This window comes from Phascolarctos cinereus, unplaced genomic scaffold (assembly GCF_003287225.1).
Source record: "Phascolarctos cinereus isolate Bilbo 61053 unplaced genomic scaffold, phaCin_HiC Scaffold_5;HRSCAF=322, whole genome shotgun sequence".
In the NCBI taxonomy this organism is placed as follows: domain Eukaryota; kingdom Metazoa; phylum Chordata; class Mammalia; order Diprotodontia; family Phascolarctidae; genus Phascolarctos; species Phascolarctos cinereus.
The window spans coordinates 250,020,851-250,033,137 of NW_027555958.1; the positions used below are offsets into that span (position 1 = coordinate 250,020,851).

At 42.2% G+C, this 12,287-nt stretch overlaps 1 protein-coding gene across 1 annotated transcript; it reads left to right on the forward strand.

Moving 5' to 3' along the window:
* The first annotated feature begins 1,687 nt into the window (after nucleotides 1–1,687).
* LOC110202603 (olfactory receptor 2V1-like) lies at nucleotides 1,688–3,733 on the forward strand. The gene is given in 4 exon segments (XM_020978837.2): nucleotides 1,688–1,931; nucleotides 1,934–1,972; nucleotides 1,975–2,566; nucleotides 3,694–3,733. Coding segments are annotated over 4 exon segments (861 nt in total). The 5' UTR covers nucleotides 1,688–1,741.
* Nucleotides 3,734–12,287: the final 8,554 nt, after the last annotated feature.

Below are 12,287 nucleotides of genomic sequence, written 5' to 3' on the forward strand. Positions count from 1 at the left end.
CCCGGAGCAGCATTGCACCCTAGCCCCTATAGGCCGAGCAGCACATTCTTAAGATTGGAATAGAATTATGGAGTTGGGAGGCATATTTGAGATCACCCAGTCCAACCCTCTCCTTCCTTCCTTCCTTTCTTCCTTCCTTCCATCTTTCTAATCAACAGGTCTTCAGCCCTTATTGATGAATCACAAATAATAGGCTATGTATTAGAATTAGATTGTTGACTGAGGTTGGGCTTAAAACTTCGCATATTTGACCCATGCATGGTGAAAGAAACTGGTTTTTCATGGTAATAGAGTAAATTTTTTTTCCTTTTAGAAAGTGAGACATACACACACAGTACTTTAAAGAGTACCAGAGCCATATTAGTTTATTTATAAATATATACATATAAATGTTTGCTGTTTGAGAAATTGAGTTCTAAAGTGCTTTATTCCCTAGAATATATAGTATTTGGTGTATTATTACACCATAGGTCCATATTACAGGTGAGGAAACTCAGAGTTAAATTACACAGCTCATAAATTTTTGAGATGAAATTTAAGCATGGATCTTCCCTCTCCACATTTAGGTTTCTTTTTTTATTTTACTTTTTTAGGCAATTGGGATTAAGTGACTTGCCCAGGGTCACACAGCTAGTAAGTGTCAAGTATCTGGTCTGAAGCTGCATTTGAACTCAGGTCCTCATGACTTCAGGGCCAGTGCTCCATCCACTGTGCCACCTAGCCGCCCCATTTAGGTTTTTTTTTCTAATTGTACCTCTATGCCTCCAGGCCTCAAGAATTGGGTAGTCAAGGTTACAGGTGAGTGGTCCCAAATCCAAGAACTGAATAAAGTAGCAGAGGACTAGCCAAAACCAAACAGAATCACCATCTCTTGATGCTAAAGCAGTTTTGTCCTCCCATAGCAAAGGGCAGCCATCTTCTCCTGCCCTCGCAATCTCTTACTAGAATTTTTTTAAAAGAGGCAATGCTTTTTTTCACCTGTCTGTTTTTAACCTTTATGGACATAAGTGAACAGGTTTTGAAACTTACCTCACACAGTTGTTGCAAAGAAAGTGCTTTGTAACTGGGGCCCTTAAGAAGCTGCTGGGCAGATATTCCTGGAAATAGAGGGAGGATTCACAAAAATACTCGTCATTTTATAGTTTTTAAAAAATCTTTTTACATTTAATCCTATAGGCCAAATTTGGCCTGGTGTGGCCTGTGAATTTATTAGGGGAAGTAACTCACTAAGAGAAAATTCCCTCTGCAATTGCAGATCAACAACTATATCTTTCAATAATATACCCAAACTTGATTTCCCCTTCATCAGTGCTTTGATCCATTTATAATAATAATATGGCAAGTCATTGGTACGGTGTACAGAGTGCTGAACCTGGAATCAAGAAGACCTGAATTCAAATCCAGCCTCAGACCCTTATTAGATGTGTGGAAAATGAAGATTATAATAGAAACTACTTCCCAGGGCTGTTATGAGGCTACCGAGATATTCGTAAAGTGCTTTGCAAACCTTCAAGAGCTACATAAATGCAAGCCATTACCTATTATGTATAAAGTGTTTTCCTCATGCAGTATGCAATTTTACACCTCCCAAATCTCATTCTCCCAGATCTCTTCCTCCCTCTCATCTGTTCCTTGCTCTAGAATCATGGAATGGAGTGGAAACCAGACCCTCATCACTCACTTCGTCCTTCTGGGCCTCTTCACTCAAACTCCTCTCCACTTCTTCCTTTTCTCCATCATCATGACCATGTTCCTAGTGGCACTGACTGGTAATGGCCTCATGATCCTTCTCATCAACATTGATTCAAGGCTCCATAGTCCGATGTACTTCTTCCTCAGCTGGCTCTCATTAATGGACCTTATGCTCATCTCCACCATTGTACCTCGAATGGCTGTGGACTTCCTATCAGGCAAGGGCTACATCACCTTTACAGGTGTGGGCTACAAATTCTCTTCTTCCTCACACTCCTGGGGATGAGTGCTTCCTGCTGGCTTTCATGGCCTATGACCGCTATGTGGCCATCAGTAATCCACTGAGGTACTCTTTGGTCATGAACAAACGGGTCTGTTGGCTCATGGTGGCCTTTTCTTGGCTCTTTGGTCTTCTAGATGGGTTAATCCAAGCTGTCTTTACTCTTCTCTTTCCCTACTGTGGCTCAAACAAGATTGATCACTTCTTCTGTGATTTGCCTGCTATCCTCAAGTTGGCTTGTGCTGATACTTCCCTCTATGAATCCATGATCTATGTCTGCTGTGTCCTCATGCTGCTCTTGCCTTTCTCTGTTATTTCTGCCTCCTACATAAGCATTCTGGTGACAATTCTCAAAACGCATTCAGCTGAGGGGAGACAAAAGGCATTTGCCACTTGCTCATCCCATATGGCTGTGGTCACCCTTTTCTATGGGGCAGGTATGGTCACATATATAAGACCCCAGGCATACCACTCTTCCAAGCAAGATAAGCTAGTGTCTGCTTTCTACACCATGCTCACACCCATGCTCAACCCTATCATCTACAGCCTAAGGAACAAGGAAGTAACTGGGGCCCTTAAGAAGCTGCTGGGCAGATATTCCTGGAAATAGAGGGAGGACTCACAAAAATAGTTGTCATTTTACAGTTTTAAAAAAATCCTTTTACATTTAATCCTACAGACCAAATTTGGTCTTGTGTGGCCTGTGAATTTATTAAAGGAAGTAACTAAGAGAAAATTCCCTCTGCCATTGAAGATCAACAACTATATCTTTCAATAATATGCCCAAACTTGATTTCCCCTTCATCAGGATCACAGACTGGATCATCTCCATATGGACCCCCTCTGAAGTCAGCTGTCCAACTGTAATTGTTTGATATATCTTTTACGAGCCCCATTCCCTGACTTCTCTGTACTCACTGCCTCCTGTTCACTGACTTCCCTTATAGACAACAAGTGTAGTGATGTATCCTATAGAGTTCTAGTGCCCCAAAGCCTTTGGAGCTATCTTATTGATCAGTGCAGCCCAGGTACAGCTCCCGCTCCCAATTCTCCCCAGACTCTCTCTCTATGTGAGCTAGAATTGATTTATTCTCCCCTCCTGCTGACTTTGAGTCATAGAATACTTTCATCCTCTCTGTGGAAATCACTCTGCTGTTTAATGCATGGGGTTTATAGGGTAGGAACATTGTATAGATGGGGCTTCTTCCCAGCTTACGGAGTAGAGTGAATCCATTGTTTGTCAAGGAACCTACCTATATCTTCTTACTGGTGGTACCCAACTTAGTGCTTGTTGGAATAGGGAACAGGAAATGAAGAGCAGGATGCTCTCAGAGAAACCGGAAAGACTTATGTGAGCCATGCAAATTGAAATGTACTGTGTACAAAGCCACGGCAATAAGGTAGGATGATTAGCTGTGAATGACTTAGCTATTCTTAGCAATACAATGATTCAAGACAGTTCTGAAGGACTGAAAAATGCTAGCCATCCCCAGATAAAGAAATAATAGCCTTTGTATATAGATTGAAACATAATTTATTTTCTAACTTTATTTTTCTTTTTTGTCTATGTTTTCTTTGACAATATAACTATTATGGAAGTGTTTTGCATGTCTACTCATGTATAACCTATATCAAATGGCTTACCTTTTCAAGAGGGAAGGAGGAAGGGAGAGAATTTGGAACTCAAAGTTTTGAAAATTAATGTTGAAAATTGTTTTTACATGTAAATTGGGAAAAAAAAATATTAAAAACATTTTTTAAAAATGTTGAAAGATGCATCAACAGTTACCTAGGTAACTGGAGCTAGTAAACAAAGTAGTTGAGTACAGAAACAGGCTCCCTATGTCTCTCTCAACGGCCATTCCCCCCTCCTTCTCTGCCCCCTTCCTATTGCGAAAGCGAATCAAAATGACTGCCTTCTCTTTCCTGATCCACAGAAGGAGGGGCTGGAGAGCCATTTCTCATTTACTGACTGACCATTCCCTTTCCAGTACAGTAGTAGTTCTAGGGTTTTTGAGAGGCAGCTGGATTTGGAAGTTTTGTTCTGTTTCCTAAATGTTTTTACTTCTAAGCCATTGAAAATATAATGAAACTTACTGGTCAAGAAACCTGAGCTGTTTGCTGTGTTAATGAGTGAACAGACAAAAATAACAAAAGAGAATTAAAACACAAATAAAAATCAAAACAAACAAGCAAACAAACACACAGGAGATATTATTTCCTGAGCCTACCTAGCCAAAGGTCACAGAGCTTGGGAGAGTGTTGATGTTAACTCCCCCAAGTCTTGCAAGGCACACATGAAAATCATGAAGCATCTGGGATTGATAGAGGGCTATACCCGAGACAAAAAGGCAAGAAAAGTGTCAATCTGGGACTCCCAGATCCCTTTACCCCTTCTCCCTGGGGCTTTGAAAGAAAAGACCCAAGGTGGGAGGTGAAAGGATGACTGAAAGTGGTACTGTGATAGCCCGCCTCCTAAGGTCACCTTGCGTACAATTACCATAGCAACAGTGTCAATGCCTGAGGCTCTCAGCTTTGGAGGCCAGAGAGGCCTGGACTCCCTCCTGAGCTCCTGCTAGCAATTAGAATCACCTGATAGACCTTCAAATGTTTGAAGACAGATATTATCAACAAATCCAATTCTGTGTCTTTTTTTCTGAAAGCTGAACATCACTAATTCCTTCAACTGATTCTCCCATGGCAGAATGTCTGGTCCCCTTACCACACTGGCTGCATTCTTCTGGATAAAGTGTAGTGAATCAGTCTAACTCAACATATTAGTATATCATGTTCCCCTCCTAACCAAGTCTTTTCTTCTTCAGACTAAATATAGCCAGTTCCTTCAACCAGTCCTCCAATAACTATAACTTAGTGTTTCATCCTCTTAGCCAAAGGGTCCCTTAAAGAAGGGTCATCCTTTTCTAGACACTCCAGTGTGTAAGAACTCTATCTATAATGTACCTATAAGACACAGCATGGCATAATGAGAAAAACAGTCCATTACTAGTCAGAGAACCTGGATGTAAATCCTGATTCTGCTACTTGTGGTCTATGTGACTCTGGAGAAGACACCTAACCCTTAGCCTCCATAAAATGATGGTGTTACACCACCCTCAAAAGTTTCAATTCGATAGATAAATAAAGGCTGCTGATGAGCTGGGGAGGGGAGACCCAGTACAGAGTATAAGTTGAAGAAGGACTTCCTGTGGATGAAGAGGTTCTTCAGATGTTCCTGTGTGTGGATGATTTTGTGCTTATTTCATAAAGCCCTGGAACACTGCAGAGCATACTGGAATGTATCTGTCATTACTCAAAACAATTTGGTCTGACAGAGGTAAGACCAAATAGGTGAAGAATGCCTACTGTCCGGATCGTAACATGCATATGTGTGGACAACTTGTGGCTCTGACTGTCCCTCAGTATGTCTATTTGGGACAGAGAATACAATTGAACAATGAATTGGACTAAGAATTAATCAAGACAAGGACAATGAACTAGATAGCTTTATAGAAAATTGCAAAGCTTCTTCAATGATCTCAAACCACCCACACAGGCAAGGACTCATCCTTTTCATACAAATTTAACAAGTATACTGGGTGAAGGAGGGCTGTAGTGCTGCACTCTCTCCCTCACAGGTAAGGGTCCCATCTGCTCAGGATCCAAACATGTGGTCTGGACTGTGTTCAAGTCTGGATCATCTAAATGAAGTTTCAAAGTCCCTTTCTTACCTCCTCACCCGCAGCTCAGAACCCCAGGGGGAGAATTACTTAACGCTCAAGTTTTGCTCACTTCTAGGGTTTCCACAAATTAGAAAGCTCCTCATTTTACAATATGAATCAAATATGGTACCTCTGTGTGTCTTAGTTTTCTCATCTGTGAATGGGACATAACAATATGACCCACCTCCTAGGGTTGTTGTAGGGATAAAATGAGATAATATTTGTAAATCACTTTGTAAACTATAAAGCACTACATAAATATGCTAGCTACTAGTAGTAGTAGTAGTAGTAGTAGTAGTAGTAGTAGTAGTAGTAGTAGCTACTACTACTACTACTACTACTTATTTCCTTCACAAAAGGAATGCTTAATACAAAAGATTTTTGCACTTGGGCATTAACAAAAGCTTAGGCAGGTGACAATAACTGCCGGTATACTTACTGAGCTTTGAAAGAAATGTAAGTAATTGTAACTAGTGGCATAGGAGGTTGAGATTTTAAAATCAGAATGTAAAACAGTTTGCAGGAATGCGGAATGATACATTTCATGTCAGCTCTGTAGCACCCAAATAATCCTGCATATTCACACCTTGATGCCAGCCAGGTCAGAGCTTGAAGTGCTTGTCTTCTATAAACTCCCCAATGAAAAGGCCCAGGGCAGCCACCTAATCAATTACCACCTGGCTGCTCTCTTAAACTTCATCAGTCTCTCCAGAAACTCATCTTCCTGAAAGATGGAATCACCTCTGAAGCTCACTCTTCCTCAGTACCACCTTGCCCCTGGAACCCTTTTCTCCTTCTGATTGCAGAGGGTAGGGGTGGACATCAAAGAACCTCTCCCAGGTCTTCTATTTAAGGGTGGCTCAGGGCACCATTCATCTGTAGAACTACAAGGTCTCCCTTCATCCTCCCTTGCTTTTCAGAAAAATGGTTGTGAAGTGAAGGAAGATTTGAAAGGTGAAAGTCTATTATCTTCCCCAGTTGCATTGTGAGCTCCTTGAGGGCAGGGACTATGTTTTGCTTTTCTTTGTATCCTTAGCATTTAGCACAATGCCTAGCACATAGTAAGTGCTTAATAAGTGTTTACTGACTGACTTACAAGAAAGACTGAATTCAAGCCAGCATCAAGGCAGGACGCAGGATCACAAAAACAAACTCATAAGGTTTCTTCCAATACTTTGAAATCCAATGTTCATCTCAAGATGGATGTTCTGTCAACAATGATCAGGCAAAGAAACACAAGGCAGGAGAGGCCCAGGCATAAGCTCACTTAGCTGATTCCCTCTACTCTAGCTGCCACAGGGAAGCAATAGACCTACTGCTGGGTGGAGAGGAGCTACCCCTATTCCACCTCTCACAGGAAGTCCCAGACTTTCACGATGCCCCCTGAGAGTCAAAAAGAGGAGGGACAGGGGTACAGCCATTCTTTTTAAAGAACCACCTAGTCACAGGCTCTTCCTTTTTGATGGCCAATGAGGGGTTTGCTTCATTATACCCAAACACCAGAGTCCTTCAGTGCTCAGCCATACACAGCAGGCCATAAATAGCCAGTGGCGTTGCCATCCCCAAAGTGTCAGACAGCTAAGCCAGCATATACAGTCAGACAGAAGCAGCCAGGGCAGCTCTGTGCATGCCATGTTATAGAAACATTGGACCCAGTGTCCCTATGTGTCAGCAAAACCTGGAATGTAACAGTCTCCAAAAGGACTAAAAGTGAATGCCCTATAAAGGGCAATGGAAAGGTAAATGGTGGGTGCGTGCAAAGTTTGAGAAAGGACAGGCACAAAGAACATAATCAAGGAACTGTGTGATAGAAGGAAAAGATGTTCTGGTCTCATAAGGAGGGATCAACTGTGGATAGCCAGAGTCCTCTGCTGCTATACTGGTGTCAGGGGAAAGTTAGGAAGTTCTCTACCATGTTGGGGAGACACTGTCCCACTTTGGCAGTTCATCGAAAGATGTGAACAAGAGTTGCCCAGCATGGGTAGGCATGGATGGTTAGACATGGATGAATGGATGGTTTGTGATCTGTAACATGGGAAGGAATTTCCAAACTGAGATTACAAATGCATTTGAGTGTCCCCAGCACATAGCAAGGCTATTGGCACATTGTGGTAATTAAAATATGCTTGTTGCTTGGTTGATTTGGAGCTGATCTTACAGGCAGCTGAGTCACTGGGTTTTTGAGTTGCTGAGTTGCTTAGCCAGACCTGTGTTTTAATAATATTAGTTTGGCAGCTGAATGGAGAATAGGTTGTAGGAAAGATTGGAAATAGGGAGTCCAGTTAGGAAGATATTGCAATAATCCAGCCAGAGCTGTTGAGAGCTTGAACAAGGAGAAATTTTTTAGAGGCAAAGTTAGAAAGATTTGGCAACTGTTTCAATGTGAGTGGGGAAGTGAAGGAGAGGACAAAGTCAAAGATGATTTTGAGATTACAATCTTGGTGACTTGGAAGGATGGCAGTGCCCTCAACACAATTAGAGAAGTTTGGAAGGGGGAGGCTTACAGAGGGGAGATGATGAGTTTCATTCTGGACAGATTGAGTTTGAAATGTCAATGGGACACTGAGGTGGAGATGTCTGGCTGGCAGTTAGTGATGCAGAGATAGATATAGAAATTCTGGTAGCTATTATCTACTGATTTCCTGTATATTCAGTGCCTGGCTCCCTCAAACAACCTAACTTCCCAGCTCCTCAACAAGTCCCATGTCCTGCTCCTCTGCCCACTGCAGCTACAGACAGATCTTGCCATTATCCACAAGTCCATCACCACGCTCATGAACTGTGAAGTTATTTTGTCTGATCATAATCTGTTTCCATTCTACCTCACCCTCTACCATGCACCTCCAAACCCCATTTTTCCTCCTCACCATGACCCTTCACCCATCAGTTCTTAACAAGCCATGACCCCAGCACTAGCTGCACTCTCTTCCCTTCCCCAGCTTAGCCTCTTCATGAACCTCATCTCTAGAGTCTTGTATCCTCTTATCATATCAAAGATTTTGCCCTGCCAAGCCTCAGCTTTGGATTGCTCTTGCTCAAGTGCTGCTGAACAAAGCTGGGGGAAAATTGCATCATCCTGTTACCTGGGTCAACTTCAAATTTATGTTACATGATCTCAACTGGGCCCTCATTGCAGCAAGTGATTCACTATCCCAGTTGCTAAAGTAATTTTCCCAAACTTTTTCATCCTTCCTCAAACTTCACACAATGTCTCCTCCTCCCCACCAACTCATATTTCACTAAAAAAATTGTGGCCATTTGCTAAGAGCTTCTTTTCATCTCCTTCCCCTCTCACATCATTCAGGTGTCTTTCCCCACCATGTCCTCTCTCATCTTTGTCTCACATGAAGAGGTGGCCCTTCTCCTCGACAAGGCAAATCTTTCTACATACACAAGTGATTCCACCCCATCCCATCTCCTCCATCAGATTGTCCCCTCTATCATCCCCATTCTCTCACTAGTCTTCAATCTCTCCTTGTCCACTGGCTACTTCCCTACTTCTTTATAAACAGGTCCATATCTCCTCCAATCACAAAAAATCCTCACTTGTTCTATCCTATATCCCTCTTCCCTTTTGTGATTAAACTCCTTGAGAAGACCATCTTCAAACTGGTCTTTGCTTCCTTTCCTCCACCCCCTTCAGGCTGGCTTCCAACCTGATCATTCAACTGAAATTACTCTCTCCAAAGTTATCAATGATCACCCGTTTACCAACTCAAAGGGCCTTTTCTCAACCCTCCTCCTTCTTGATTTCTCTGGAGCCCTTCTCTCTAGACTCTTAAGGCCCCGTTATCTCCTGGTTCTTCTCCTACCTGTCTGACCAGTTCTTCTCAGTCTGGGCAACCTAGCTCTTTCATAATAACTATAAAATGGGAGAATGCTTAATTAATGCTGGTTTTTTGATCCTGAGTAACTATTACCAATCTTTTAAAGCCCAACTCACAAACCACCTATACCATGATGCCCTGTGGATAATGATCTCACTCATATCACAGTTTTGCACCCCTCCAATACAGATATCATATCTACCATGCTGTAAGAAGCAGCACAGTAGTAGATTAGAAGGACAGCTTTGAATCCAAGAAGACCAGAGCTCAAGTTCCACCTCAGACCCAAACTCTGTGATTCTGGGCAAGCCACTTAATCTATCAGTGCTCCAAGCTACTCTAAAACTACATATTGCAGAAAATGTGCCAACTGACACTGGCAGAGGGAATTTGCTCACATTGGAGGTCTCTATACCAAAGAAATCACATTATTTACATTATCATGTAACATTGTTACTTTGCTTCATGGCTTTGACTGCCAACTTTATAAGGGTTTTAATTCGGTTATGTAAACTTTGCATGTCTTCTAGGGCCTGAACTATTCAAAATCAAGTTGAATTGAAGCTGTTTTCTAACACAGGATCGGAAAGGAAGTCTCTGGCCAAGATGTTAACCAAATGTCTTAGCTGGCTATATAGCACCATAGCATCCATGCGAGAAATCCTCAATTACAATGGAGAAGTTTTGAATACTGTGGATAAATTCACTTACCTTGGCAATATACTTTCAGGGATATACACATTGATAAAGAAGGTGACCCACCCATTGTCAGAGCTACCTCAGTGTTTCAGAGGCTCCAAAGGAAAGTGTGGGAGAGAAGGTATGTTGTACGCCTGTAAAAACTGAACAGTATACCAGCACCATGCCAGGAAACCGAATCACTTGCCCTTTAATTGTCTTAGGAGTATTATGAAGATCAGCTGGCAGGATAAGGTATGGGACACTGAGACCCTTTCTCAACCTAAACTGCCAAGCATTCAAACTCTACTGCAGAGAGTACAACTCCAATGGGCTGGCCATATTGTTCCAATGCCAAACTTACATTTCCCAAAAGACTATTTTAGAGGAGAACTCACACAAGGCAAGCACTCACATGGTGGTCAGAAGAAGCAATACAAGGACACTCTCAAGGTCTCTCTGAAGAACTTTGGAATTGCTTTGTGACATGGGAAACACTGGCACAGGACCATCCAGCATGGCATGCCCTTGCCACAGAAAGTGTTGTACTCTATGAGCAAAGCAAAAAAAGAAACTCCAGATGTGCAGATTTAGAGAATCTACCCCAAATGTTCATATGGACTATTTGTTTTGACTTGGCTTCCAATATCCTTCTTCACTGTGTAGGGAGAATTTTGTCATCACAGACCGAGGCTGTAGCAGGTAAATACATTTAAAAAGAAGATGGTAACATTCACTCCCTTGTCCTGAAGTACCACCCCTAAGCAGAAGACTCGCAGATCTTTATTTCTAGTTTTAGATTCTCACTTCTTATCACCTCCAGGACACCTACACCTTTATGTCCATGTGCCCAAAAACAGCTAATTCGATTTTCTACTAAGCCTACCCCTCCTCCACTTTACCTTTCCCATTTCATTAGTGGCCCCATCATTTGCTTCATCTATTATTTTCAGAATCTTGCTATTATCTTTGCCCCTTCCTCCTCTCACTTTCAGAATATTAGAACACTACATCTCATGCTCAAAGAAGAATCCTGTCTAGCACATACCCAACAAGAAGTCATCAAGACTGCTTGAACACCTGTAAGGGAGAGGGCAGCTACTACCTCCTCAGCTAAAACCTTTCACTTTTAGATACCTGCCATTGGAGGAAGTTTGTCTTTATGTCCGGTCTCAGTCTGCCTCTCTGCCCTTCACCCGTTCTTCCTAGTTTTCCTCTAGGGCAGATTTTGGCTAGAGTTTTCTAAAAACTGAATAGTGCTACAGATAAAACAAGCAAAGGAATGGGATTATAGAGTTGCATAGATCAGCCAGCTAATCCTCATCCCACATACAACTAAGGTATCAATACTTAATAACATTTGTTAAGTTCCTACATGTGCCAGACACTATGCTAAGCTCTGGGGAAACAAATATGAAAAAAGACAGTCCCTTCCCTCATCTTACAATCTAATGGGGGTAGACAACATGCAAAAGGAAACTGAAAAGTCAGGTGGGGAGCAAAAATGGGGGAGAAGGTACTGGACATGGCGGCATGGTGGCAAAATCCCAGAGTGGTGCACCCAGGTGAGAAAATGTTCTGCGCTGAGTTCCTCCTAAATGGAGGTTTTGGAGCACATGGCGCCACCCTTCAGTCAGAAGGCAGAAGGTAAAGATAAGGTAGAGGACCAAAGCTGGTGGGAACTGGATGATGAGGTTGGCCCAAATGAACTTTCTAGACGAAGGGAAGTCAGCTTCCTTCTTGGTGGTTGTGGTCCCCTGTAACTTGCCATCTTTTTTGAATTCCCTCTCCTTCATACCTTCCCCCAGTGACCCACCTCAGGCCTGTGCTTTCTCTCTCTTGGTGGCTACTCCTTGAATTCTTCTCCCATCCTGTTGCAGAATCCCCACATGTCCTTCTTATTTTCTCCTCAATACTACCTTCCAGTCCCCTGTGTAGCAATAATAATCATGATTATTTTTAAATTATATCACATATTTTAATATTTATTGATATTATTATTGCATAGTGCTTTCTGGTTTCATTTAGTTCTCACAATAGAAAGTCAGGAGAGACTGGGGTGGGTGTGAGGGAGGAATCATTGTAAGGTGG